The sequence below is a fragment of the Taudactylus pleione genome, unplaced genomic scaffold (genome assembly GCF_031769625.1).
Source record: "Taudactylus pleione unplaced genomic scaffold, aTauple2 ptg000399l, whole genome shotgun sequence".
Taxonomy (NCBI): Eukaryota; Metazoa; Chordata; class Amphibia; order Anura; family Myobatrachidae; genus Taudactylus; species Taudactylus pleione.
In genome coordinates this window covers 2,696,254-2,723,940 of record NW_028284801.1, presented here as the reverse complement: position 1 = coordinate 2,723,940, position 27,687 = coordinate 2,696,254, and the positions used below count along the sequence as shown (strand labels likewise).

Below are 27,687 nucleotides of genomic sequence, written 5' to 3'. Positions count from 1 at the left end.
GCATCAGCTGACTGAGATCATGCTACCATTGGTTAGTAGGACTGTCACATGAGAGGAACTGTCATGGCGGCTCCCATGATGGGAACTCCGATCCCCAAAACACACAGCCGACCATGGAAGTGCGCAAAAGCACCTAAGGTAGAATGCTCAGCATTTCACCCCTCACTGCACCAGGCGTCTGACCACAAGGAAGTCAGGGGAAGCCGGCATGGAGGTAAGAGCCGATCCTAGGCTGAAACCTGACAAGGGCACAGCAGGGCTAGCTCTCTGCATGGATGTCCCTCTCCCCTGTACTCTTCCTGATGACTAGGGAATCCCCAGAACCGCTCACCTATGGTTCACTGTGTATCACACACATACCATAGGAAGCAGCTTTCTGAGGAATATTAACCCTTCTCACATTTTTTCTTTTTATTTCTTTTACACTATTGTATCCTATTCCTCACACTGTTATCTGCTATAGGTACTCTCATTGTGCGGGGCTCAGGAGAGCGAGTCTGCACTGCATTGTCATCTGATGCGCCCTCTAAACGTCCTGTCCAACAGCAGATGCCTATGTCCTATTATTTCTATCCCCATGTATAGGGAGGAATCCGCTCACACAGTGTCCTATGCTTATGCAAGACACTCTGCAGCAGCCATTTTTCCCATACAATAATGGAGAGCCTTTCCTCCTTTAAACTATACTGTTTTCTATCACACTTGGAATCAAATTTTCCTAAGATCACGGATATTATAGATCAGGAAGTATTATCTATATAGACATGTGTATATATATGTGTGTGGATTTTTTTTATATGGATATACATACACTGTGCCCAGAAGAATAACTACAATTCATGTGGTCTATATATTGTTTTATTTTTCTGCTCGCACATTATTGTGATATTTCATTTATTGTGGTACTATACACTTGTTTCCACTTATAATGATGCTCCATGTATGAAATTTATCAATCGAGATAGCAATTTTGGAACTACCCCTATTTACAGGGAGTTAGCTAGGTAGTCACCGACTATTACATTGAAGGGCAGATATTCTTTATATTTCCTTATATAAATCCCCTTCAATATATACATATTTTCACCTTTTTGACCACAGTGTCATCATTTTTGTGTCTGACCCATATTGGGATTTAAAGATCGGATATATATAAAACTTTTTTCCTATCTCTTATCAGTCACTCATAACTGGAACTACTGTGGCCCAGATTACATGTTGTGTTTGTTCAGTGTTCACGTATAGATGTTTGTCACATTATCTCATTATTTTAATAGCATACATATTAAAAGCTAAGTTTTATATATTATAGTAGTTTGAGTGCCCCACAAAAAGTATCTTTCTCTTTCTTCATCTTCTGTTACCAACATCTTATCTTCAATCCCACAGAGAACTACAAAGAGATCTACTTTTCCATTATAGATCGAGCAAGATTATGCAGAACTATTACGAAACAAGAACATGATTTTCTTAAAGTGGATAATCCTAAAACACCTACATTCTATCATCTCCCGAAAGTCCACAAGAATTTAACCAATCCGCCAGGGAGACCCATTGTCTCTGGGATAGGTGGGCTCACGGAGAAGGCTAGCATTTTTGTGGATATGCATCTCAGATCATTCGTTATGGAATTACCATCTTACATTAGAGACACATCTGAAGTCTTGAAAAAAATTAATGATGTGAGTCTAGAAGAGAACCAGATTTTGGTGAGCATGGACATAGAGTCACTATATACATGCATACAGCATGAATTGAAACTCAAGTTAGTGGAATACTTCCTACAGAAGGAAGGATTGGGGGACTTTCAGCTCTTTATCTTAAAATTATTAAGATTTGTCCTCATCAGGAACTACTTTGTGTTCGACGACCGCCACTATCTCCAGGTAAGAGGTACAGTTATGGGGGCCGCTTGTGCCCCCACCTATGCTAACCTCTTCCTGAGATGGTGGGAGAGAGAGCATGTCTTCACAGAGGAAAATGAGATGCATACCAAACACATTGTTACATGGTTGCGATATATAGATGACCTTCTCATTATTTGGGAGGGCACTAAGGAACAGCTCATTGAATAACAACACACTAAACCTGAAGTTTGCATACGAACATAGTGATACAAGTATCTCTTTCTTAGATTTGAAGATCTACAAGGAGAGTAATAACATGCTGGCCACTGAACTATTCTGCAAGGCTATGGCAACAAACAGTGTTTTACATCAATCCAGTTCCCACTTCCCCCCAACAACTGATAACATACCAAAGGGGGAGTTATTAAGATTAAAACGGAACTGCTCTGATGAAACAACATTCAAAGAAAAGAGTATGGAGCTCACAGAACGCCATAAGGAACATGGCTATAGCCATAGATCTATCAAGAAAGCTAAGACATTAATCGATTCCATTAAGAGGGACATTCTCATCTTCCAAACAAAAAAACAAAAGGAAGACTCCAATGAAATTCGGTTTGTTGGAGATTTTTGTAGAGAGTGGAGAGAAATAATGAGAGATATACAAACACTGGCCTATTTTGTTGTCCGATCCGGAACTTGCAAATAGGTTACAATCTAAGGTGTCCATGAGTTGGAGGAGGTCCCCCAATCTTCGCGACCATCTGGTCTTCATGAAGAGGGATAGGGGGACGGAGACACTATAGTGCTGTGCTTTATTTATCTTTAAAACTTTTTCAGCATCTGCGTATACTTTTTTAGGTTTTAATACACAATTTAATTCTATTTGCTCTGCCTTTGTGTAGTTATGTGATGTAGTTTTTTACAGTGCAACCTAGGATACGGGAAGTTTATAACTACAAATTGTGTCCATATAGGTCTATATAGGTTTTTACTCATGTTTTATGTTTATGCAAACCATCTTTTTCAAATAAATAATTTCAGAGGTTTGAGCAATATTTACCAGCATTACTGACGTTTGCAGAGCACTGTACGACAGATTAACTGTCTCAGGATATCCTCAGTGTTTTTCTATAAAGAGGGATAGCAATTCACAAACAGCTATAACTAAGAAACTTCTGCACTTAAATTTGTGTGAACTGACCTTTTTGCTTTTTGGAATACCTGTATTCACACTGTTGCATAACAATAGGGATATGTTTCTATTTGTATCTCTATTGTGAATGGATATCTTGAGTTATACAAATTAATACAGAGAGAGAGATCTATTAATTATACTTCAATAAGTTCTCTGTACATTGTATCAATTTTATAAACTCCTAGGTGATTAAGCTCTTATGGTTTATATATTCACCACTACACCCATCAAGTTTTATACCTGTGGTTGGATACGTATGTGAATCACCTACGATTTAAATATCTGACCACCATATTAATGGAATCTATTTAATTTGGGGCAGACTAGCCATTCACACACTGAGTCTGGACACCCCTAATTTTTTAAATAACTATAATAAAGGTTATATTTTATTATATATTATTTTATCATCTTTTCATTCATCTTTTCACTGCTGTTATTTGGATTCCAGATTAATGAGTGCCCCATGTAAGGAATTTCTTTTATTTGGCTTCTTTGCCAAATTTCTGTCTTTTAGTTGTGTATTCATTTACATTTCCTGGGGAGCACCGCCAACTAGAAACAAAATTTTTTTGTATTCTCTAACTGATTATTCTAGAACAAGTTGGTTTTTTGATATAGTATCTTATCTTAGTCCAGTGCGGGATCACTCCTAAACCCTGTACATTTACTTCTAATCACTCTGCAGCTGTAAGCTTGCAGTTGCTTATCATATAGCATGAAAGGACATGGGGCAAAGTGTACACACACTAGGCTATTATGTGTCAATAACAGAATGAAACACACTTACACTGCAGCTGTAGTTAGCAGGAAAACCTGCAGAAGTGTTCTATTGAATTGGGTTTTGGATGCAATTTGAAGTCTGTTTGCTTACAGAATTCTAATGCTGCTAACTAGCTTTATAAAGGGAATTATACAGATTTTCTTTTCACTTAAACCTTTCAGGCCTTGATTATGGTTTAAGCCAAAAGTCATACATTTTTGCAAGACCGCTATAAACAAAACCATTCTTAACATACTATTTGGAATATTAATAAAAAAAAAAAATCTTCAAGAGAAGCAAAATCAATCAATATATTTTTATTCATTACCAGTTATTTATATAGCGCACACATATTCCACAGCGCTTTACAGAGAATATTCAGTTATTCACATCAGTCCCTGCCCCAGTGGAACTTATAATCTATGATCCCTATCACATGCACACTAGGGTTATTTTTAGTTGGGAGCTAATTAACCTACCAGTATATTTTGTAGTGTGAGAAGAAACCAGACCACCCAGAGGAAACCCACACAAGCACAGGGAGAATATACAAACTGCACACAGGTAGGGCCATAGTGGGAATTGAAACCACGACCTTAGTGCTGTGAGGCAGTAATGCTATCCATTACACCGTCTGTACTGCACCTAATGAGGAAGTAATAAATGCCTGGTACAATTAAGAACCAATTCCAGCAGCCATGCTTTTAATGTTTCTATCAATGCTTATTACTATCAATGAAACAGATTATATAGATGTGGCTTCACACACAGGAATTGGTCACGGCAAATAGTTTCTCATGGCGCACCAGGTGCCAATCGTCTTTCTCGCTAAAAATGTGCATCTTATTCGCATAAATAAAACAACTGGGATCGACAAAACTACTTTGCTAGATTGCACTGATCGATTTGATGTGCAACATTTGTATACAGTATCTGTGTGCGGCTGAATTTATGTATGAAGTGCTGCGATGTTATGGCTTGGTAGCTAACGTAATCTAGAGGGCTATTAATGGTCCCGGCAAGAGAAGTATGGAAAATTGGTGTCAAAACCGTATAAATTGGTTGCGATCGCTTATTTGCGCACGAATCGCAACACGACATCCATTGGACGATTTGATCGTCCACGGCCATTTTATGCGAACACACGCTCCCGCCGCATTCGCGCACGCACTTGCGCACGCGCGAATTGCACATGCTCGCCATACATGCACACGCATCCCATGCCCCCGCAACTCGCCATATTGTGAATGGCGAGCCATGCTTCTGTGCTCACAACGGTTAGGCGCCATTTTACATTACATAAACACATAACAAAGTTAGTACAGTAATACTGTTTAAATACTGTTTTGCGTTTCAATCGCATAGCCAGCTTTTAAGTATTATTGTCGGAAACCTTACCCCGACGGACAGCAGCCTTTCCTTACAATAAACTTATATCCCATTTAACCCTAAACTGACTGAGATACGCACAATGCTATTTAGTACATAAACACCTCTTTCCTCTCATACAAATATTCACCCACTTACACAATAAATGTTCCAAACATAGAAGTTTATGTGTTTTAAAGGTATACAGTGAATGTTACATGTTAAATAGCAGTTATATGATATCTGGGCTTAGGAATAAGATAAATGGGTCATGAGTAGTATCTACCGATTTCCCTCTGTCTCAACAGGAATATGAAACCAACAGAATGAATATGGAAGGGATCACTGTCGAGTTATGAAGACCTGCCAAGAATTACACTCTATACTGTAAAAATCACTGTACACCTCCCCTGTAGATTTGCATGCCAAGGGTAGTACAAAGGGATTTTATAACACAGTTCAACCTCCAGTGACGTCAACCATCTACTAAAAAATGAATAGCAACAACCATTGTGACTCAGTAATAAAGGGCCAATAGGGAGCCCCTCTGAGTATTCAGCTTATGTTCAAAGGAAATTGTACACCTATAAATTCCTATGCAGTCTGGATCCCAACCCCCTTCCTTCCTTTTTTCTCTGCTTGACCCTAAAGAAACACGCAGCAATCCTGATGGACAGCTGTTAGTCTAGGATCCAGACCGCATGGCGAAGTATTTGTAATTGTATCTTTGTCTTTATCCTGTATATAGCTGCATTGTATAGACTAAGGCTGATTATACCCTTTTTACAATATAATACCTTTGTGTGTGTTGGAACCGCAAACTGTTTCTGTGTGACAAAGTTATTTTATATTGGGATGGGATGTATGGGCAATCTGGTCTGTGCAATCAAATCTCTCTCTAATATCGATACTGTTTAAACGGTATCAATAATGGTAACAAAGAACATTTGTTATTGACACGACATGCAAAAATAAATTAGAAATGATAGTTAACAGGGGAAATACGTGATAACTAATAAATTTGCTCCGCAGACTTTTTTTAAGGACTCTTCTAAGTCCTCTAGGCTGACACACTGGACCCTTCTCTGCTTTTCTCTGACTTGTTGGCCTGCCGCGCGCAAGTCTATACTGGGGATTTTCAATCTTGTGGTGCAGGATGCTACGTTCTCTGGCCTGTAAAGATGGCCAACTAAGGCTGCCTAGCATGTTATCACCACAACCCTTTTGAATATCATGTACACTATAGACCAGGTCAATGTGTTTCCTTTAAAAGCAAGTAGCACTTGCTGGATGAGGTGCGCTTTTGTGCTGCCTCAATCCATAGGCAAGCAGACAGGATGATCCAGTTGTCTCTAGAACCTGATGGAGCGCAGCCAGCAAGCTGGACCTCTGACATGCACTAATGCACATCAATTCTGTATTTCTCCCTGGTGTCCATAACGAGTGGATGGAACCATGAGACTCAACTGCAGTTCCTAGCAATATCAGCATCCTAGGCTTCCGAAAGTACACAATACTACCACTGCAGTATCAGGGAGCATTAATGCTACCACCAGTCGGCGTCCATTACACTCAGATGCCCGGTGCCATGCCTTGCCTCTCCAATACAAGGGCAGGGTACCCACTATGACCTGGTCCATGGGGAAATTCATTGGCACGCAGACAGTTCATCATGGCCGGATCATCAACGGCGGTGGCTCTGAATGTAGCTTATGCACAGGTGTAGTCATTACTAACTGTCACATTTCAAAATGCACATGGGTAGATGTACTAAGCCTTGGATAGTGATAAAGTGTGATAAAGGACCAATCAATCAGCTCCTGTCACATTTCAAATACAGCTTGTAAAGTGACAGGAGCTGATTGATTGGTACTTAATCACAGTGTATGACCACGAAATCTGCGTTCCTCCCCTGGGGAGGAACTATTTCTCTGTTCCTCCACTGTGAAGGGACAGAGGAAATGTTGGGCAGTCAGCCAGGGCAGTGCATACACTGCCAGATGCGGTTGACCAATTATCGGATCTATAAGACATGCTGGACAATTTTGTATGTCTGACAAACTGATTATTACACATCAGTCGTGGCAATACACTGTTCGGTTATTAACCCAATCAGATGATTATTGGCTGATCGGGCCAATAACTGGACGGTGTATGCCCAGCATAACTGACACATTCTATAGATACACTGGTGGCCTGGAAAACACAAACTGGGGTAACTGGGGTCTGTAGTCAGAATAGATAATTGACAATTATTTCATACCAAGTATCTTTTCTAACTGCAGACCCCAGTTACCTTCTCTAGAAAATGCTTTGAGGTTTATATATTTTTTTTACAGATAGCCTTTATAGTAACATTACTATATTTGTCATAATATGTATTCTATTTGTGTGTGTGTGTATATACATATTTGCTCCAGTTTATTTTTTTGATTTTTGCAGACCCCCTCTATAACCAACTACCTCTGTTTCCAAGGCCAGGAATACAGCAACAGCCTCAGGCTGGAAACAAATCTCAAATACAGCTGGCAAGGGTATAGATGAATAGCAAAAAGTGTCAATAAGACATAGGACAATTTATTTAAAAAAATAAAAAATATTAAATGTTCTACAATTTTCTTTTGGTGTTTTATTTTTTGTCAGATTTTTTAAAGTGTATTTCAGTGGATGATGTACAGTGACAGGCAGTAGTGATGGGTGAGGGCTATTTCAATGTGTGAGGAATGGTATCAGGGAGTGATGGTAACTTTACTTGTGTGTCAGATTTTCTTTTCTTACTCTGGAGGAAGAGAGAATTACTTGTCCGACTGTGTTGGCCACAAAAAAGCAGAATACCCAGTACATTTGGGGTTTAAAAAAATTTATTAATGAAATACTTGACAAAGGCACTATGGCTGGAAAGTGGCTAACAAGGGTAATATCAGCACACTTTGTCTTTGAAGAGGGTGACAAACTAATAAAAGCATATAGCATAATGCCCTAACATTTTAGACTCAGCTGTATACAAGTATAAAAAAGCTCCACTTCAAATTTCAATTGCACAACATTGTGGGGTAAATTTACTAAAGTGAGAGTTTTTAGAAGTGGAGAAGTTGCCCACAGCAACCAATCAGATTCTACTTAACATATAACTAGCACATTCTAGAAGATAATAGCTAGAATCTGATTGGTTGCTATGGGCAACAACTCCACTTCTAAAAACTCTCACGTTAGTAAATTTACCCCGTGTGTGTGCATGTGGTATACATTTTCGTATTGAAATGTTTCACATTTCTCTAATTTTGTGTTTTCAGTGTCAGTATGCTTATTAAACTAACAACAAAAGAAATCAGACAGAATTTAAAAGAACAGTTTTCACCTGGCACTTTTTTTCCCCTGGGTGCCATCATCCCTAGTTATGCTATTGCTCTGGAATACTTAGAGATATCAGAATGCTGACAGGCTTGCAAGTATTGTAGATGCACTATTATAACCAGGGTAAGGCATAGCATGGCAAGTCCTTAAGATATAACAGTACCAGTTTTGTGATGGTGATCAGATGAATATTATTATTCTTTAACAACATGGGAGGGTATTGGAAATTAGGAAAATGACAGGGTATTCTCCTCTGTAGTTCTGCCTGCACTGCATTGCATGTGAGCTTCATCCGCCATACAGTGAATAAGGCATAAAAAGCAGTAGCAAACAGATGATTGAGTATAAAGACAGCGCATTAACTATATACAAGACCCTCCCCAATCTCTTCACAAATAGGTCATACTGCATTCATAGTCCTTCAGGCTCCATATAAGAAGTGACATGTATATAGTTAATGCACTCCCTACTAAGCTTCAGTTATGTTCTGAGGGCCTGATTCCGAGACGGACGCTCTGAAAGTGGCTCACTCTGAATCAGGGCGTTTATTTTTTATTTTTTGGTGCGGCCTCCTGGCCGCTCGCATAACTGTGGGTGACCACCCACAGCTATAGCGGGCGGCCAGGATGATGGTCGGGATGGTCAAGACCATCGCGACCATCGGGCTTGCAACAAGACCCTTGTGGTAGGGTCTCGTGGCCGCAAGCCCCAGAGAGCTTCTGGCTCTAATAGAGCCAGAAGCTCTCCCACTGACATCACTGGTGATGTCCGTGGGGCCGCCCACAAACGGTAGACGTTCGCTTGGGAACGCCTCCGTTTGTGAAGCCACCCTCCGGCCACGCCTCCCTAACGGGACGAGCTGTCAATCACCATCGACAGCTCACCCCCTTTGGTGCGAGACCCGGAGCGACGGAGCGCCCGTCGCTAGCCCGGTCTCGCGCATGCGCACAATGGAGCCGGCTCCATCGTGCGCATGCCCAGTGGGCAAACATCGACCCGGTTGCGAGCGCTCAGCGCTTGCGACCGGGTCTAAATCAGGCCCCGAGTTCCATTCATGCTCTATACACCACAGGGTGAATGGAGGGGAGCACAGAAATGGCAGACATCCCAAGTACGTGAGTACTTAGGTAGTAGAAAAGACACATTTGTCATACTATTTGTTGGCCTGAAATGTTGAGTGAAATCCTAATAAAGATAAGGATGGTAATATCTCTAACAGCCCTCATCAGTGTCTGTGGGGGGAAATGTTATCAACAGTAATATGTCAGATCACCAATTTCTTGCCATTGGCTTTAAAGATATATTTTTTCATAATGCCTTTAATAAAATAGCCCCACATAATCCCACAGCAAATGTGTGATTTGTTACACATCACTATTCATTTCCCTCTAATATTTTGGGTACACAACTGATAGTTATTTACAGGACAGAAACCACTTGTGTAGCCCTAAATTTATCTCTTTGCATTATGTTATCGCCTCAATCAGGTTTTCAATTTATTTTTTCTTGAGAAAAACATTTTGACCTTTTCGGATATGAGTGTGATAATAATAACCCTCTATATTCAACATGATTATTCATGTTATAGAGAGCAGAGCCGCACCACATATTGCTATTTATAAATGTACATTACAGACTGGGGTTGCCATTCTGGCCTTAATGAGTCTGCAGATAAAGCAGTTTGCATTGGTCCTGTTAGTGATAGAAAAGGAGAAATTGAATCTATGGTCTCACAAACGTCTGAAAAAGATGAAGCTGTTTCTGTCTGTCCCTGTGACTTCCTAGGACATTGAGAAAACACATATTTGGCATCTGTACACTAGAAAGAATTAGGAAAACACAGCTAAAGGCCATTATAAAAGCTATGCTTAAGTGTATTTTATATTTGTCTGTTTTTCCTGCCTATGAAATTATATATGTGTATTTCAATGTGTTACCAAAGAAACCCTCATACTCTTACAATTTATACTCCCCGGTGACACTAGAAGTGTAAGCAAATTCCGTCCTCAGAGGGTTTAACATTTTTCTCTATTATTATTATTACTATTCTAAACCTGGGTATACACTATACGATGTCCGACCCAGTGATGGTACGATGTGATGTAACGATACATCGCACAAGCTGTACACACTGCACGATCTGGTGTACGATGGGGCAATGTGACGGTACATGCTGTATGTAACAGCACTGCGTCGTGCATCGTTCCACGATTGTTGTTAATGACGGATCGGGCAAATACACTATATGTTGTGTATGATATATCGTTCCGATCTGCATCGGAACGATATATCGTACAATGGTTTGTATAGTGGTGCCAGCTCATAATAATAATCTAAACAAAGTGCAATCTATAAACATACAAAGAAATGTAGATATACTCAAAATTATGAATATAATAAATATTACTATTTATTAAAATAATTCAACTTATCCAATAACCTGGAATAAGAATACATTTTACATATGTTTTTAAAATATGAAACTTTTTTCGAATGAAATCTTGGTATGGCATGGTGTTAAACCCAGGACAATCTATGGGAAGGGTTCAATTAGCTGCAGAAGCCGACCCTATTATGTGTTCGTAGACATCAAATAAACACAATGCTAAGTAAGTGAAATAGAAAGAAAAAAAACATACATAGAATAACCATGATATAAGCCTTCCTGGAATTTAAATTAACTTGCAGTGCATGTACAGTTCTGGTCAACATTATTGGCACACTTGAATTTTAAGTACATGATGTACAATATTTCCTGAAAAAAGGACTGTAGTGAAACAGCTTTGGTCTATAGACACTTAAGTTTATCACAAAACAGCTAAGGATAAAAAAAAAAATCACAACTTAGGAGGAAAAACTATAAAATTGTAAAGATTGCCCTAACACAATTGTTAGCTTTCTGAGCAATTCGAATTGATTAAAAAACAAAAAAGCTAGTTTACACTAGAGTGTGATATTAGAGTCATGTGATAAATTGTCAGTGCTCCCATGTCTTCAATTGACCAATGAATAACAGCTTTAATGTTTAAAAGGGGCACTTTTTGTTCCCTGCTACTTTGTCATAATGGTGCGGACAAGAGAGTTGGCAGAGCATCAGAAGTGCTATTAACACCAAACAAAAGACCTCTAAAGGGTACAAGGACATCTCCCAAAACCATGGCATCCCTTCAACAGTGTGCAATGTTTTTAAAAAGTTTGCTACCCATGGAACCTCAATGAAGGTAAAACATCCAAAGAGCTAAAGGCTCACCTGGAACAATGTGGAGTGATGGTTTCAACCCGTACTATACGCCGCACACTAAACCAAAAAGGACTTTATGGGCAAGGGCCAAGGAGAACCCCAAGCTGAAAAAAAGATGCAAAAAGGAACAACTGATCTTTACCAATATATACCAACAAACCACAATCCTTCTGGGCAAATGTTCTGTGGACAGACAAAAACAAATTAGAGCTATTTGGCACTGCAAACCAGCGATTTGTTTATAGGTGCCAAAAATCAGCTTTTAATGAGAACACCATATCTACAGTTAATTATGTTGGAGGATCCATAAGGTCATGGGGATGCTTTGCTGCTCCAGGCATTGGAGGCATTAAATCACATTGAAGGAATCATGAAGCCAGAGGAATACCAAGGCGTTTTGGAGTGAGATGTAGGAAAACTAGGTTTAGGTCGAAGATCATGGGCCGCCAGCACAATAAAGACCCAAAACAAGCTTACAAATGTTCAAAAGAATGGTTAAAAAGGAAACAATGGACTATTTTGATCTAGCACAGAAGAGTATTGATCTCACTCCAATTTAAAATCTTTGTAGAGAGCTGGAGTCCATTTGGGACATGAAATCCTGCAAACATTCAAAAGCATCAACAAACTGCAATGGAAGAGTGGGATAAACTACTGTACCAACAGACAGGTGAAAGAAGCTTATACATGACTACAAGAAAAGTTTGGAGGCAGTCATGGTTGCCAAAGGGTGTGCAGCCAAATATTAAGGAAGGGTGCCTTTAATAATGTCCAGGTCATATTTTTTATTTCATTTTTAACATCACTACACCTAAGTTGAAAAGGAATTTTTTATTGGTTCATAATTTTGGATATCCTATTAAAATATTCTTGTCCCGCCAGAGGTTAGGGGTTGGTCGGAACAGGTGTGGGAGGCTGAAGAGTAATATGAACTGTAGAGGATGATGGTCCGGAAGGCGAGGACAGTAAAGTAAATGTCTTTACTAAGCAGCAGGTCGGAATGGGAACTGGATATATAATACTGAATAGATGGGCAGAATCGGATTGGGACTGATGATGCTGAATTGAGAGATGGATCAGTTTGAGACCGATATTGATTAATTGAAAAACTTGATTGGTTTATGACAGATGTTGATGAATTGCAGTATTGGATCATTTGGGACCGATGGGGATGCATTGCAGTACTAGGTCGGTTTGGACCCGATGATGTAAATATCGGATGGGACCTATGGTTAGAGGTATCGGCTTGAACCGATATAGGATAATGTTAACAAGTGTCTGTGGTAAAGCCAGACTGGAAACTGAATGGATTAGTGTTCAGCACTTATGATTCACATTCCCCACTATACCTCCCCACCTTCTGACCTAATTGGGACAAAGTTGGATTGGTATTGAGAGACAAAGGGGGTGCTTCAGACCCAGTCGCTAGGCTGCGTTCATTCATGGCTGGCCGATATTCGATTTCTGTGCATGCGTATGCAACGTATTCGCGTGCGTGAGCCAGTCATAGCTATCGGGAAGCGATCGTACCCAGCCTTATTTCACTCTCTAGCTTGAGTGACAGATAGTGCTGTTTGTGGGTGGTGACAGGGGCAGGTTTTTGTAAACGGGGGAGTGGATGTGTGAATGTAGGCATGCATGTGCTTTCTAACGGCGTTTTATGGGCAGACATAATTAGCATGGAAGTGTCATTGTACACGTCACCTGCTTATATTTCAACCTGCAGTGATCGCAGTGCTTGTGGCAGGGTAGGGGTCTACCTCACGGGCTACGAGCAGCTCCGATGACTCTCGATGTTACTAATAAAGCATACACTTCCTGGTGAAGACGTGTGCTGCGAAGGAAAAGGGGGAGTCTTTAGACTGGCATGCGTTCACTCTGCCGTCGCTCTCTAAGATTCAGAGGGTGTCCTTAAGCCTTGCCATGCGATCGCGGAATTTGCATACCCTGCCCCTGACAGCTGCGATCGAGTGCTGCGTTGCGTCCGGGTCTGACTCGGGCCCAAAGTCCTCAAATCTGGATGCTGTTTCCTACATACTGTAGATACTGTACAGTTGGGAGAATGTGCTAAATCAGTGTCATTTGCACTTTTTACATCACAACATGGTTTGTCCATTTGCAAATTTACACGTGTAGATGGATTTACTCCTAACTCTAAATGAAGCCCAATATACTGTAGGCATGCTGTAATATTTTTATTTATGATCATTTATTTATAGAGAGCTATCATAGTATGCAGCACTTTACAGAGAATATTTCCTCATTCACATCTAAGTAGGAATTATGATATAGTTTCTGCACTTCTGCTGAACTATATTAAGTTCTGCTAGATGTCACACTTGTATTAGTATAGTGGCAGTTTGTCCAAAATAGGGATGAGCGGGTTCGGTTCCCTGAGAACCGAACCCACCCGAACTTCGGGGATCCGGGGCGATCCGAGCCCAAGCTCGGATCTCCCTGTCTGCCCCGGACCCCTCTCCCGAGGCAAAACCTCGAGATCTGCTGTCGGATCTCGAGGTTTTGCCTCGAGCGGCCATTTTAAAAAAAATGCCTTTGCCTTTAATGGGCAAAGTGCTGATTGGCTGACAGAGCCGTCTGTCACGGCTCTCAGCCAATCAGCATTATGGTGCTCATTTGCATGTAGCACGGACTCGTGAGATCCGTGCTACATGCATCTGTGTGATTGACAGTGACACAGAGCACAGATGGGTCAGTGAGACCCGTCTGTGCTGCTGTGTATTTCAATGACACAGATGCACGCACGGACCAGGAGATCCGTGCTACTTGCATCTGTGTCATTGACACAGAGCACTAACGGGTCCGTGAGACCCGTCTGTGCTGCTGTGGTAAAAAAAAAAAAAAAACCTGTGTAAAAAGAGAAAAAAATGGCGTGCCCCCCCCCAAAAAAAGAGCAACCAGCCCCGGGCATTAGTGACCCAGTGCTGGGTGTGCTTAAATACAGGGGACAAACGACATAGGGGTCCCCTGTACTTAAACACAACCGGCACTGGGCTAGTCAGAACCAGAGCTGGTTGCCAAAATACGGGGGACAAACGACGTAGGGGTCCCCTGTATTCTGCGCAACCAGCTCTGGGCTCTGATCCGGTCCTGGTTCTGGAAATACAGGGGAAAAAAATGAGTAGGGTTCCCCTGTATGTTCCAGAACCAGCACTGGACTTTTTCTAGCGGGGGGCTGATGCCACAGCCAGGGGAGCCCTTTCACCGGGCCCCCCAGCCGCAGCATCAGCCCTGACCGCTAGTCAGCCCAGGCCGGGGATCCCTGGAGAGCTGGGGACCCCCCCAATAAAGGGGTCACCCTCTCCAGGGCTCCCCAGGCCCATGCTGATAGCCCGGGGCTATCCCCGCCACCCCTGGTGGCGGTGGGTGGCGGGTTGATTGTGTGGTGTGGTGTAAATAAAGAATATCAAACATTGTCTTTACAAGTAGAACTGCAAGTCCCAGCAAGCCTGCCCCGCATGCTGGTACTTGGAGAACCACAAGTACCAGCATGCAGGGCATTAAGGGCCCACTAGTACCTGTAGTTCACCTGTAAAAAAATGTTTAAAAAAAACACAGGACACACACACCGTGACAGTATAAGTTTATTAAACATACATACACACACACACACACACACATGTACACATACTCACCTATGTAACCCTGTAGCATCGGTCCACTTGTCCGGTAAAGTATCCATAGGGGACCTGTGAAAAAAAACATACTCACCATCTCCTATGCGAGGTTCTGTCCTCTTCGTTCCAAAGTAGGCATCCCCGGACTTGGCAAAAAAAAAAAAACGAAAACGCGATCCACGAACTTAGTACCGTTCTATAGAACGGTACTTCCCGAATGAGAGCTTAGCGGCGGGGTATCACCATGGAAACCCCGCTGCTAAGCGTTCATTGGCTGAGAGAGGCCATCTCCCGTCTCTCTCAGCCAATGAACGGCTCCCTCCATTGTAGTCAATGCTGGGAGCCGCAAGGTTATTAAAGTTTACCCTGCGGTTCCCACCATTGACTACAATGGAGGGAGCCGTTCATTGGCTGAGAGACGGGAGATGACCTCTCTCAGCCAATGAACGCTTAGCAGCGGGGTTTCCATGGTGATACCCCGCCGCTAAGCTCTCATTCGGGAAGTACCGTTCTATAGAACGGTACTAAGTTCGTGGATCGCGTTTTCGTTTTTTTTTTTGCCAAGTCCGGGGATGCCTACTTTGGAACGAAGAGGACAGAACCTCGCATAGGAGATGGTGAGTATGTTTTTTTTCACAGGTCCCCTAGGGATACTTTACCGGACAAGTGGACCGATGCTACAGGTTACATAGGTGAGTATGTGTACATGTGTGTGTGTGTGTGTGTGTATGTATGTTTAATAAACTTATACTGTCACGGTGTGTGTGTCCTGTGTTTTTTTAAACATTTTTTTTACAGGTGAACTACAGGTACTAGTGGGCCCTTAATGCCCTGCATGCTGGTACTTGTGGTTCTCCAAGTACCAGCATGCGGGGCAGGCTAGCTGGGACTTGCAGTTCTACTTGTAAAGACAATGTTTGATATTCTTTATTTACACCACACCACACAATCAACCCGCCACCCACCACCACCAGGGGTGGCGGGGATAGCCCCGGGCTATCAGCCTGGGCCTGGGGTGCCCTGGAGAGGGTGACCCCTTTATTGGGGGGGTCCCCAGCTCTCCAGGGATCCCCGGCCTGGGCTGACTAGCGGTCAGGGTTGATGCTGCGGCTGGGGGGCCCGGTGAAAGGGCTCCCCTGGCTGTGGCATCAGCCCCCCGCTAGAAAAAGTCCAGTGCTGGTTCTGGAACATACAGGGGAACCCTACTCATTTTTTGTCCCCTATATTTCCAGAACCAGGACCGGATCAGAGCCCAGAGCTGGTTGCGCAGAATACAGGGGACCCCTATGTCGTTTGTCCCCCGTATTTTGGCAACCAGCGCTGGTTCTGACTAGCCCGGTGCTGGTTGTGCTTAAGTACAGGGGACCCCTACGTCGTTTGTCCCCTGTATTTAAGCACACCCAGCACTGGGTTACTAATGCCCGGGGCTGGTTGCTCTTTTTTGGGGGGGTGCACGCCATTTTTTTCTTTTTTTACACAGGTTTTTTTTTTTTTTTTCACCACAGCAGCACAGACGGGTCTCACGGACCTGTCATTGCTCTGTGCCAATCACACAGATGCATGTAGCACGGATCTCCCGGGTTCGTGCTACATGCAAATGGGCACCATAACGCTGATTGGCTTCCTGTCTGCCACTGCAGTGCCACTCCTAGATGGGCCACGTGTTTGTGCCGCCCCCTTGTGTCGCTTAGCATAGTCATCCAGCTTCCTCGGTACAACCTTTTGGCCTAAAAACAATATTGTGAGGTGTGAGGTGTTCAGAATAGAGTGGAAATGAGTGGAAATTAATGTTATTGGGGTTATTAATAGCGTAGGAACAAAAAAAGGCCCATTTATGTGATTTTAGCGGTTTTTTTTATTTTTTAAGAAAAAATCCAGATCCAAAACACAAAACCCAGAACCCAAAACACGGAAGGGTGGTTTTGGCAAAACCAATCCAGATCCAAAACACGAAGAAAGATCCAGATCCAAAACCAAAACACAAAACACGAAAAGTGTCCGGTGCACACCCCTAGTCCAAACAGAAATGTTCTGCTGATATACAGACATACTTTTTGTGGATGGCTAGAGTGGTACTTGAATTTGCGATATATCTGATTTTACCATACGCAGTGAAGTACTATGCCCTCCCACCATCCTCAGCACACATGACATCATGGTGTCTCAGAAGTGGAGGCCGGGAGCAGGAAGTTGGGCTCCGGTGCCTGTTGCAAGGTATCTGACTCCTCTCCAAGTAGCAGGATACCTCTCCAGGCACCTCACAAGCAGGAGATATATGCAACCATGATGTCATCTTAGACTTGCACCATGGGCAGTGGCACTGGTTGCATCGCCCTCGCTATGGCCCTGACATTTTTAGACCCTATATCAGAATTTTGGGAACATGTGGAGGAGACTGTGCTTTCCTAGCAGTGACCAGTGTGCTGCTCTTGTGCCATTTATTTTTATAACACTGTCCACATCCTTGGCAATTTCTTTTTGCCCTTTGCTGACCTGTGTCTCTGTTCATTCCTGTCTTGTGGTATGTTAATCTATTAAGCCCCACCAACTCTTATTCTCAAATTTGTCTTGTACTTAGCTTATGTAATTGCTTAAAAATGTCTCAATGAATATAGCCCTCATGAACTCCCTGTTCTGATCCCTAAATATTACGAATCATAGTGAATTGCATACAAGCAAAAAAACAACAACAATAATCTTAAAATAACACCTGTTGAAAACAAGATTAATAGTCTGAGTAGTTAAATGTACTTTTCAGTAGTTGGCATATTTATAAGTAACCTATTTTTATTATTTCCATTCTATGGGCTCTATTACGCAACAACAACACTTTTCTCCGCAATTATTTTCATTCCACAGCTAATTAACTCTTCCACCAGCTATTTGGACATAGTTTAGTATCTATCTCCATGGACTTGACCCCCCCAAACCACCATTACAGCACCCAAAACAATAGACTTTGCACACATTTCTTCTCACACCTCAGAAGGCTGCGAGAAGAATTGTCTGACAGAGCAACAACTGAATTGCTCCGTCTGGCATCTATTCGTATAGATGCCCAGCGGGGGGGGGCGCCTAAACAATTGAAATCGCAGCCACAGAATTAAAAAACCATAGAATAACATCACAGTAAAACCCCTTGCACACAGAGATTTGGTTTCGGGAAATTGCTGGAGCAAGCCGGTCTTTTCTCTGTATGAAAGGGTCTACCCGAGTCCAAATTGCCAGGGCCTCAACCCCGGTCGCTACAATGGTTATTCCCAGAACTGACTCGGTGTGAAAGGCGAGACCCAAGTCATTTTGAAAATTAACAGATTTATGAATGTGGAGCAGTCACCATGTAGTTTTGATTACCTCAACTTTGTGTGTCCAAAAAAGTACATTTCTTATGACACACACTGTTTTGCAAGGCTGACACGAGTTCTATGTGAAAGGGGTCGACCCAGGAATAACCCAGGGCCAAAGTGCAGTGTGAAAGGAGTAGAGGAGATGTGACCCGGGTTCAACCTGTGTTCAATAATCCGGGAGAAAGCAGTATCGAAGCCCCAGCTTTGGTTTGAAAGTGTTATAAGGTATATGGTACACTTCACATAACCAGTAGGGATGAAAACCAGACACCCAGGTCACAAAGCAGAAGCAAGAAGGCGCAATTCATGTATGCGCTGTACCAACACAAGAAAGTGTGAGGATCATGAGATGATCATAGTGTCAGCAAGAAACTAAAACATAGATTAAAGAAGTGTGGTATCCCACTACAGATAAAACAGTAGTGGTTCCCAAACTTTTTTGAACCAGCTGCCCTAGAGTATCAGCATTTTTTTTCATGGCCATCATAGGTCAAAAGTTTCTTATGGAGAAAATCTGTAAAAATTATTAAATTAGGTAAATTGTGCTTACCGGATATCCTTAGAATCAGTTATGTGGTGGAGGATATGGTTGCACTTCTGTTTGTCCACATATTTTATGATTGGCAGCTCAGGTTTTTCTTATCACATGGACCATAATTATTTTGATTTGGCGCTGGACCACCAACCCATGGCACCAGTGGCGGGCTGGGCTGGGGGGCAGGGTGCCATGTGCCCCCCGGGCCGCAGCGTCATGCGGGCTGCGGGCAGTCTGTGTCACTGTGACGGAGTTCGGTCAGCGCTACACAAGTGACAAACACACAGCCGCCGGCTCCGGAACCACTACTGGAGCCACTGCAAGGGCCGGACTACTGCTAATGGGGGCAATACAAGGGGGGTCTACTACTACTGGGGGCACTACAAGGGGGGGGACTACTGGTGGCACTACAAAGTGGGAACCACTACTGGACTGGGGGCACTACAAGAGGGAGGGACTACTACTGGGGGCACTACAAGAGGGAGACCTCTACTGGGGGTACTACAAGGGGGAGATCACTACTGGGGGCACTACAGGGGGGAGGGCACTACAAGGGGAGACCACTACTGGGGATTATAACTGGGGGCACTTCAAGGGGGGGACTACAACTGGGGGGATGACTACTGGGGGCACTACAAGGGGGGGACTACTATTACAAGGGGGGACTACTACTACTAGGGGCACTACAAGGGGAGGGGACAACTACTAGGGGCACTGCATAGGGGGATCACTACTGGGGGCACTACTGGAGGCCTGCATAAGGGGGTCCTTTCCTGGGGCACAGGGGGGCACTGCATATGGGCACCATGATGGGGCTATTCCTAATCTTTATTTTTACTTTACATTAATCCCATATGGACCCGCCTCCTCCCTGGAACACTTGAGGGCGAGGGGGTGCCGTAGCACTCACATTCTTCGTGCACCCTGGCTACACGCTACCCCTCTGCCAGGGCCGTCTGCATACATTTGCCGCCCAGGGCAAAAGTTGCCAGCCAGCCCCTGCATGGCACCCTTGTAAGTGCATTGGTGCACAACCAAGGTGACACGCACCAAGTTTGGGAACCACTGATCTAGAGGAATAAAGTAGTAAACAAATCTAATTGAAGAAAATCAAAATGATTTCTGAAAGAACCACTAAGCCCACAATGCGCCAGACACCAAATGACAACAAAATGCCTCCCTAACCATAGTAGAGAAAAATAAAACACCAACAATTGCCTCCACCCACCCCATCTACCAAAACCCAACTATGGCATAACTTGCTCCCTAACAACCAGCTAAACACAAACTATGGAAACTTCCCACACTGAACCAAAGATCAGAAAACACAAACTACAGTAGATGTAGCTGATGGGAGCTAACTTCTAAATGACCGCAAAGCAAAATGCTACCCAGCAATATGATGTGTCATAAGAACATAGCAAAACAGCAATAAGTGATGCTGGACAGACTATGAAGAGAGACAAGCTGCACAAGCATGATTAATTAGACTATGCAAAAAATAGGTAAGGTGTAGGATTAATTGAAGCTATACAGTCCTAACACTTGTACAGTTCAAGCCCAGTTCAATAATCACATAGAACTAAAGCAATAAATGCTGAATAAAAAGAGATTTGCCTAGGCCTGAATGCAAGTCCGAATCACAACCCACGCACCCCAGTACATACCGGTAAGACTCAATAAATAGCAGTATTTAACAGTGCAAAACCAGAAAAGGAATACAAAACAAATTAGACGTAATTAACACTTAAAAGCTTAGCACAATAAAAACAAGACATATCTATGAAACTAATCCATTCACCTTTAAATATTAGTGATTTTTATAATATATTATTTGTAAAAGAGCTTACCTAGGAAAGTCCTCATCCTGCCATTCTTCTTTCACTTCTACATCAACATTTTCCATACGCAGTGTGGCCTCTGTGGTCCCCATCTGTCTGTAGAGATCAGTGAGTACTGCAGGATGCTGGACAAGAGAATTCAAATACTGTACCCTAGAAAACAGTTAAAACTGGTGAAAATATGCAGTTGTGTTTACAAGTGCCCTCAAATTATGTTGAATGCCCAAAATTACCTGGCGTCCTTTGCATGTGTACTAGAACATGTTTTGTAACCAATTGATCCCAATCTTACATATAGAATTCACTGGTCTGTTTGTTTGACTGTCCAGTTATGCATTTGGACACCCCTGCACCAATTGGGATGAAACCAATGCGAGGTGGTCCAGTTGGATCCTGGGTAGGTTTAAGGGGGGTTAGGGTCCCAGTTGGAGCAGATGGTGTACGCTGGGCAGAACTTTGACCTGGGGAGCCTACTCTGAGCCTTCCACTGGATGGATTTGGAGAAAACTTTACAGAGTGGTTACATTGGATCTCAGAAGACATATTAGGGGGTTGAGGTCCCGGTTGGCCCTCCCGTTGGTGTACGCTGGGCAGAACTTTGACCCTGGGAGCCTGTTCTAGGCATTCCACTGGATGGATTTGGATGAAAACTTCTCAGAGGGGTGGCAATTGGTCTGGGATGCCTAACTTAATAACTTCAAAATTTAAACCCGGTCAAATCCTGGTACTTCAGTACTTTAAAGTTTTAAATTAATAGTAATGTTTTGTAAAAGTAAAACTGGATATTCTATTGATCCAGTCAACTTACCAGAAGCAATACTCAGCACGCTTTTATCTTTCTAAAGCTACTCTGTGAGAACAAATACCTACTCTGTTGCTAAAGTTTAATAATATACATACTGTATATTCATATACCTATTAGGGAAACACATACAGAAAATAAAGTTCTGCTTCAAATACAACATAAAGATGTAGATACATTAAGTACACAATATATAAATTGCAATATAGGACTATAGGCCATTTTAATGAGCCCATGCATGAGCTGAACCCCTTCTAGTTGCACTGAAACCCATCACTTCACATAATACCCCCACTGTCCCTCTTTTGAGTCTGCTATATTGCATATATTCATATACAGAAATTACTCAGATGGATCCATAATGCAAGCCAGCATATTGTATATAGTATTACAGATTATTTTTATAAATTTGTTAGTGTTTGTGCTGTAAGCAGTAAACTGTGTTTATATTTATCTGAAAGTCTTCTTGGAATACAGTGCATATTCCACAAATGAAAGGAAATATACTACATGTAAGCTGCACACAAGGTGTGTGGCCCACTGCTCCATGGGAGGTTTCTGTCCTCCCTGAGCTCGCCTTAGGACACCTACGTTACGGTTTGACAGGTGTACCGCCCCAGTCCATCCATCCACCCAGTACTGCCCCAGTCCATCCACTTTATATCCATCCATTACCTTTGATGGAGATAAAGCGAATGGAGATAAGGTACCAGCCAATTAGCTCCTGTCATGTTACAGGCTGTTTTAAAAATTACAGTTAGGAGCTGGTTGGTTGGTACTTTATCACTGTCGATTGTATCTCCATCCAAGGCTTAGTAAATAGACCCCTTTATTTGGCTGGTCTGCTCAGCATCTCCCATTTTTGAGCCGGCACGAGAATCCACTGATAGTACCAGATGTCCCGTCCTCTATGTAATATAGGAGTCCACTATATAATGGATATGGACTCCTATATTACAAAGAGGACGGGACATCCAGTACTATCAGTGGATTTGCGTGCCGGATCCATTATTTCCTGCTTTGTGGAACGCATATGGAGGACAAGCTACTTGAGATTCCATGGCAACCCAACGCATGCGCTGAATACAGCCACCCGCTGAGAGAGTGGCATGTGGCTGTTTGAGTTGTGATTAGAGGACTAGCGGCTTCCGTAGTTTGGTGTCTTAGCGCATGCGTAGAACCTGCCTATCACTGATTAGCGGTTATCACGGACAGCTGATCAGTTTGTGTCTTTAGTTATTTATAGCAAGGTCTGCAGAGCCACTTCATGCTTCTGATGAAGGTCCCACCCGGGTCTGAAACGCGCTAAGCAGGGTTCTGCAGTATCTCCAATTGACTGGTTTAATGGACAACATTGCTACTATGGAGAGCTGGCAATCCGGAAGCAAGTCTACACCATCCCCTATCTACATCTGGGACTTCAATAATGTTGCAGTGTGCTGTGTGTGGAGATTTTGTGACATGCTTTGTTGATTTATATGTATGTAAGTGCATTACTTTATTAAATATCAATGGTTTTAAAGGATTATTGCACTATTTTGTCAATCCTACGTGTCTCTTTTGATTCCCTATGGTTGTTTAAACACTTACTGTAAGTAAAACAAGGAGGATTCTTTCCCAATTTCCAAAGGATTGATTATCCCATCTGTGAATGGTGGCTCATCAGCAATATCGTTTCTATGACAAATTTAACTAGGATTTCAATTGTGAATAGTCCTCATTCATTTGTTTTTCATCTTGGGTGGTAATTATCTATGGTAAAGAAACTGTGCTTTAAGTCTTAGGGGCATATTCAATTAGCAGTGAAAAGTCGAGTACTTTTCGCATGCCAGACTTTTCTCCATCTTCATTGGTTTTCCATGCAGAAAAGTATCGAACGCGTTGCCGCTTATGCCCATATACAATTAGAAAGCGGTGAAAATGGCACCCGGCGAATTCAGAATTAGCGAAAAGTCCTTTAAAAAATGGGGAAAACAGTCTGTACCCCTTGAAAAGCTGCACTAACATAGGGGATCACTAAAGGAGTGTTCTAGTACCCCTAATAAAGTTATTCTGGGTACTTTAGTTCTCTCAATTGCTTGTTATTAGCGTCTTTGCATAAGTGGTGAAGAATGGCATTAAGCAAAATAACTAGTCCCAGCAAATTTGGGGTACATGAAAATGGGTGCTAGCATATTTTGAAGTTGCTAATGTGAAGTTTGAAAAAACATAAAAAATCCACCTCCGCAAGCACCTGCAATCTTAAAAACACCTGGGGCCTACTTGGGGACCCCCCTGGAGTCTATTTTTTAAGTTTGTCCCCCCAACTTTGGTCTTTTTCACCCCCAAATTGAAAGTACTTTTTTGGGGTGTTAAGTTTTTTATTATTTTTTTTGACACAGTTTACCTTTGGGGGGCTGTCCCAAGGGTGCAGGGTGGTTCCTGCAAGTTTGCACCCCAAAACCACAACTCTGCACTTTTTTGCGACAGCTTTCATAGGCAAATCTTTTTCGCCTATTCCAATGCATTGACTTTCCGCACCGGTGTAAAGTCTTTGGAATTGAATACGGGGATAAGTTTTCGCCTTACAAAATTATGTCACCGGCGAAAACTTTTCGACGAAGACGGCTTATCGCGGCTAATTGAATATGCCCCTTAGTGTTATTTTTTTCCTTATTATTGTATTTGAGGGGAGGTTAGTGTTAGACTTAGAATTAGGCACTAGGGTTAGGGGATAGGCATGCTCACCGCCGGAATAATCATCAGCTAACCGTCTGACTCGGAAGACATCGCTGGAGTCACCGTACCAGGCAAGTCACCGCTACACCACCAGAAATATTTTGTTGACACTCTAATCATATTGACATTTCATAAATGATGAATGTTGACCTAGTTAAGGTCGACACTGTGTGCATGTCAACATTATGACCTTGGTGCCATTCTCATATTGACATTATGAATGTCAACATAATGAATGTCGACATAATATACCACACCCAAAATTAAGTAGAATGAAATGACAATAGGGAAAGGTACCCACAGAACCTGGTGACTCAGAATTAGGGGCCTGATTGAGCAAGGATTGGTATTGTGATTATGCACGCAATCGAACTATTGCTGTGTTCTGCGCATGCGTATGCATCGCAGTGCGCGTTTGCGAAGACTCCACTGCAATCAGTGACTATGCAGACCCATCACAGAGTGATTAACAGGACGTACCATTTGGGGGTGGTGACGGGGGAGTGGTCAGAGAAATGCAGGCGTGCATGTCCGTTTGAAGGCTGTTGCAGGGGCGTGCATAAATTAGCCACTGTGATGCCCTACGCAGCTTGTGTACTCACTGCGTGCGATGAGGTTAGCAATTCCTGAGTAAGATCAGAACTTGTGCAACGGTGCGTGAGGCTGTGATTGTACTCGGTGTTACCGATGGTTTTGCAGTAATGTTACCGATGTGTGCAAGGTAAAGTGTGGCGTCCTTACGTTGTGCTGCAACGACATAGCGATCACAGAGATTAGCATATCATCGCAGTGAGACTGCATGCGTAATCACTATTGCAGTCGCAGTTGCAATCCGTACTGAATCAGCCCCTAGGTCCCTACATTCTGCTATCAACATATGCAACCACAAACTATAAGTGCGTCTAGGTGTCCAGAGAAAAATCTCTATGTCGCATGAAGTCCAACCATCAACCATTTTAAAATCATCACTTTCATTAAATTAAACATTTCAGATTTTTTCCTAAAATGTTCTCCTAAAATTAGTTTTATACTTTTTAATGACTTAAATTGATCATTGGGACTGTAGATTTTTCTTACTTTATGCAAAGTGTGTCTAGTAATATACTTGTCTGCTGACGTGCAGATGGAAGGCACAAAACGCCTCCCATTGATCTCCAACAGTTGTGAGCCCCTAAATGACATTAAAATGTGTTATCTTCCCATTTCCTTAGGAGTGCCAGCTGAATATATTATGTATGTCTGTTGGTGGAAAACTGGGTGTACTTCTGCAAGAGCATGACACCACTATAGAGTATGCAGGCCCCAATTTATAATACTTATCACTGCAACTTTTCAAGAAAATATCACTTTACCACGATATTGGTGCCAGCTAGTGTGCAGGGGAACTGAAAGGCCAGACTTGAGCATTCAGTTCAACAAAATAATAGATTTCAAAAATTAAAAAAAATAAACAAATCTTTGATCACGAAAAATATGTTTTATTGACAAAATGAAACATGTTATGAATGATTTTCTTCAGTTATCGCCACCCTGAGATGGTAATAACAGAAAGTGTTACAAGTATTACTGTGGTCCTTGTTAAATAGTGTTCCCCATTCAAAGACACGTGGAAGCTATCGCTGGTGAAAGCAGATGAATCTAACCGCCGTTGGGGCTAACCGTCTGCATATGGGGTGAGGAGAAAAGAATCCCTAGCCCTGCTGAAGACACAAGTTCTAACCGGTAACAGGGTGTTTGCCCTTGTGATAAATATGCCTTCAGTGCTGTGCCTTGTCCGTAAAAATAAGCCCTATGTCTGCATACACTCGTTTTAAAGGACTCGTTTTAGCCATTTCAAATGTATTGTATAATTCAGCATCTTTTTTTTTTTTTTTTAACATAAGTTTGAACAATTAATTTATGCTTTCCCTTCAGCACCCCCAAGGGCACAAACAGGCTTTATAATCCTCCACATTGTGTTCCTTTGATGCTAAAATAAAATAAACAAAAAATCCCCAGTTTATGTTCCAAAACTGATAATATTCCAATGTAAGGGGTGCAAGCGCTTTTTTGTTGCCTTAATGTTTTCTTATACATTAGTATATTCTATATATGTATAATAATATGCAAGAATGCAGCCTATTTTATATACATATGGCTTACCTTAAAGATCCTGCACAACTGGATTTAACATATGCATTACCATGTACCAAAATGTTCACATGTTGAGTTTAGCAAGTATCAAACATATATTATCTATCTATCTATCTATCTATCTATCTATCTATCTATCTATCTATCTATCTATCTATCTATCTATCTATCTATCATTAACATGCATTTCAAAGCTAACAATGCTAATAGGGGAATATGACATGTAACATTTACTAGGCCCTACATTTCATTCTTTGTTCTTGTAGAAAAGCACCAATGTAAACGTTGCATGAGCAGCAATACACAATAAAAAAATACTAGTACCCACTAGTCTATATGTATCTTACAGCACGCATTATTACATACATTCATATACCTACCTTCCCAAGGGAGGATTCAGTAGTCTGCACTGCAAAAGTAAATGACCAAGGGCTATACAGAAATGTCTCCCACCTCAGCCCTCTGCAGCCAGCGGTACATCACTAAGAATCATTCATTGAGATCCTGGAAATATCCTGCTTTCCTGTACACTGAGAGCCCTGAAGATGCTCAGTTCCCTCATCTTCGGGAAGCATCAGTGACGCAATGGCAGACACACAGGGAATGTGTGATCAGGGCTCTGTATCCGGCGTCATCACACAGCTGGGGCAGGTTCAGCAGCTGATGCAGGCAGATATTATGGATGTGCAATGGAGGAGACAGAAGCACAAGCGGGAGGGGTAGACTCATCATCAGAGCTATCACCCCTCCTTTCACAGAGGGAGCCAGGTTAGTCCGGATTGGATAGAAGCTGGCAGCATCCTGGCACGTTGGGCAGCTTCTATCAGATGTTTTTAGAGGACAGTATATTGATTAACCCTAATATTGGGCACAGATAGAAGAGCTGAAAATGGACAGTTGTAACA

General features: G+C 42.3%; 1 protein-coding gene across 2 annotated transcripts in view; it reads right to left on the bottom strand.

Moving 5' to 3' along the window:
* The window catches only part of ATCAY (ATCAY kinesin light chain interacting caytaxin), a 108,397-nt gene extending 80,977 nt beyond the window's left edge, over positions 1 to 27,420 (bottom strand). The window contains exons 1-2 of one of the 2 annotated variants that reach the window (XM_088446460.1): positions 27,163 to 27,420; positions 21,139 to 21,282 (exon numbers count right to left, since the gene is read on the bottom strand). In XM_088446460.1, the coding sequence (XP_088302586.1) occupies positions 21,139 to 21,221 (83 nt within the window). In that variant the 5' untranslated portion in view covers positions 21,222 to 21,282; positions 27,163 to 27,420. Of the gene's footprint in view, positions 1 to 11,780; positions 11,921 to 21,138; positions 21,283 to 27,162 lie in introns of those variants that run through there. The other variant, XM_088446461.1, reaches the window with a different exon arrangement.
* Positions 27,421 to 27,687: the final 267 nt, after the last annotated feature.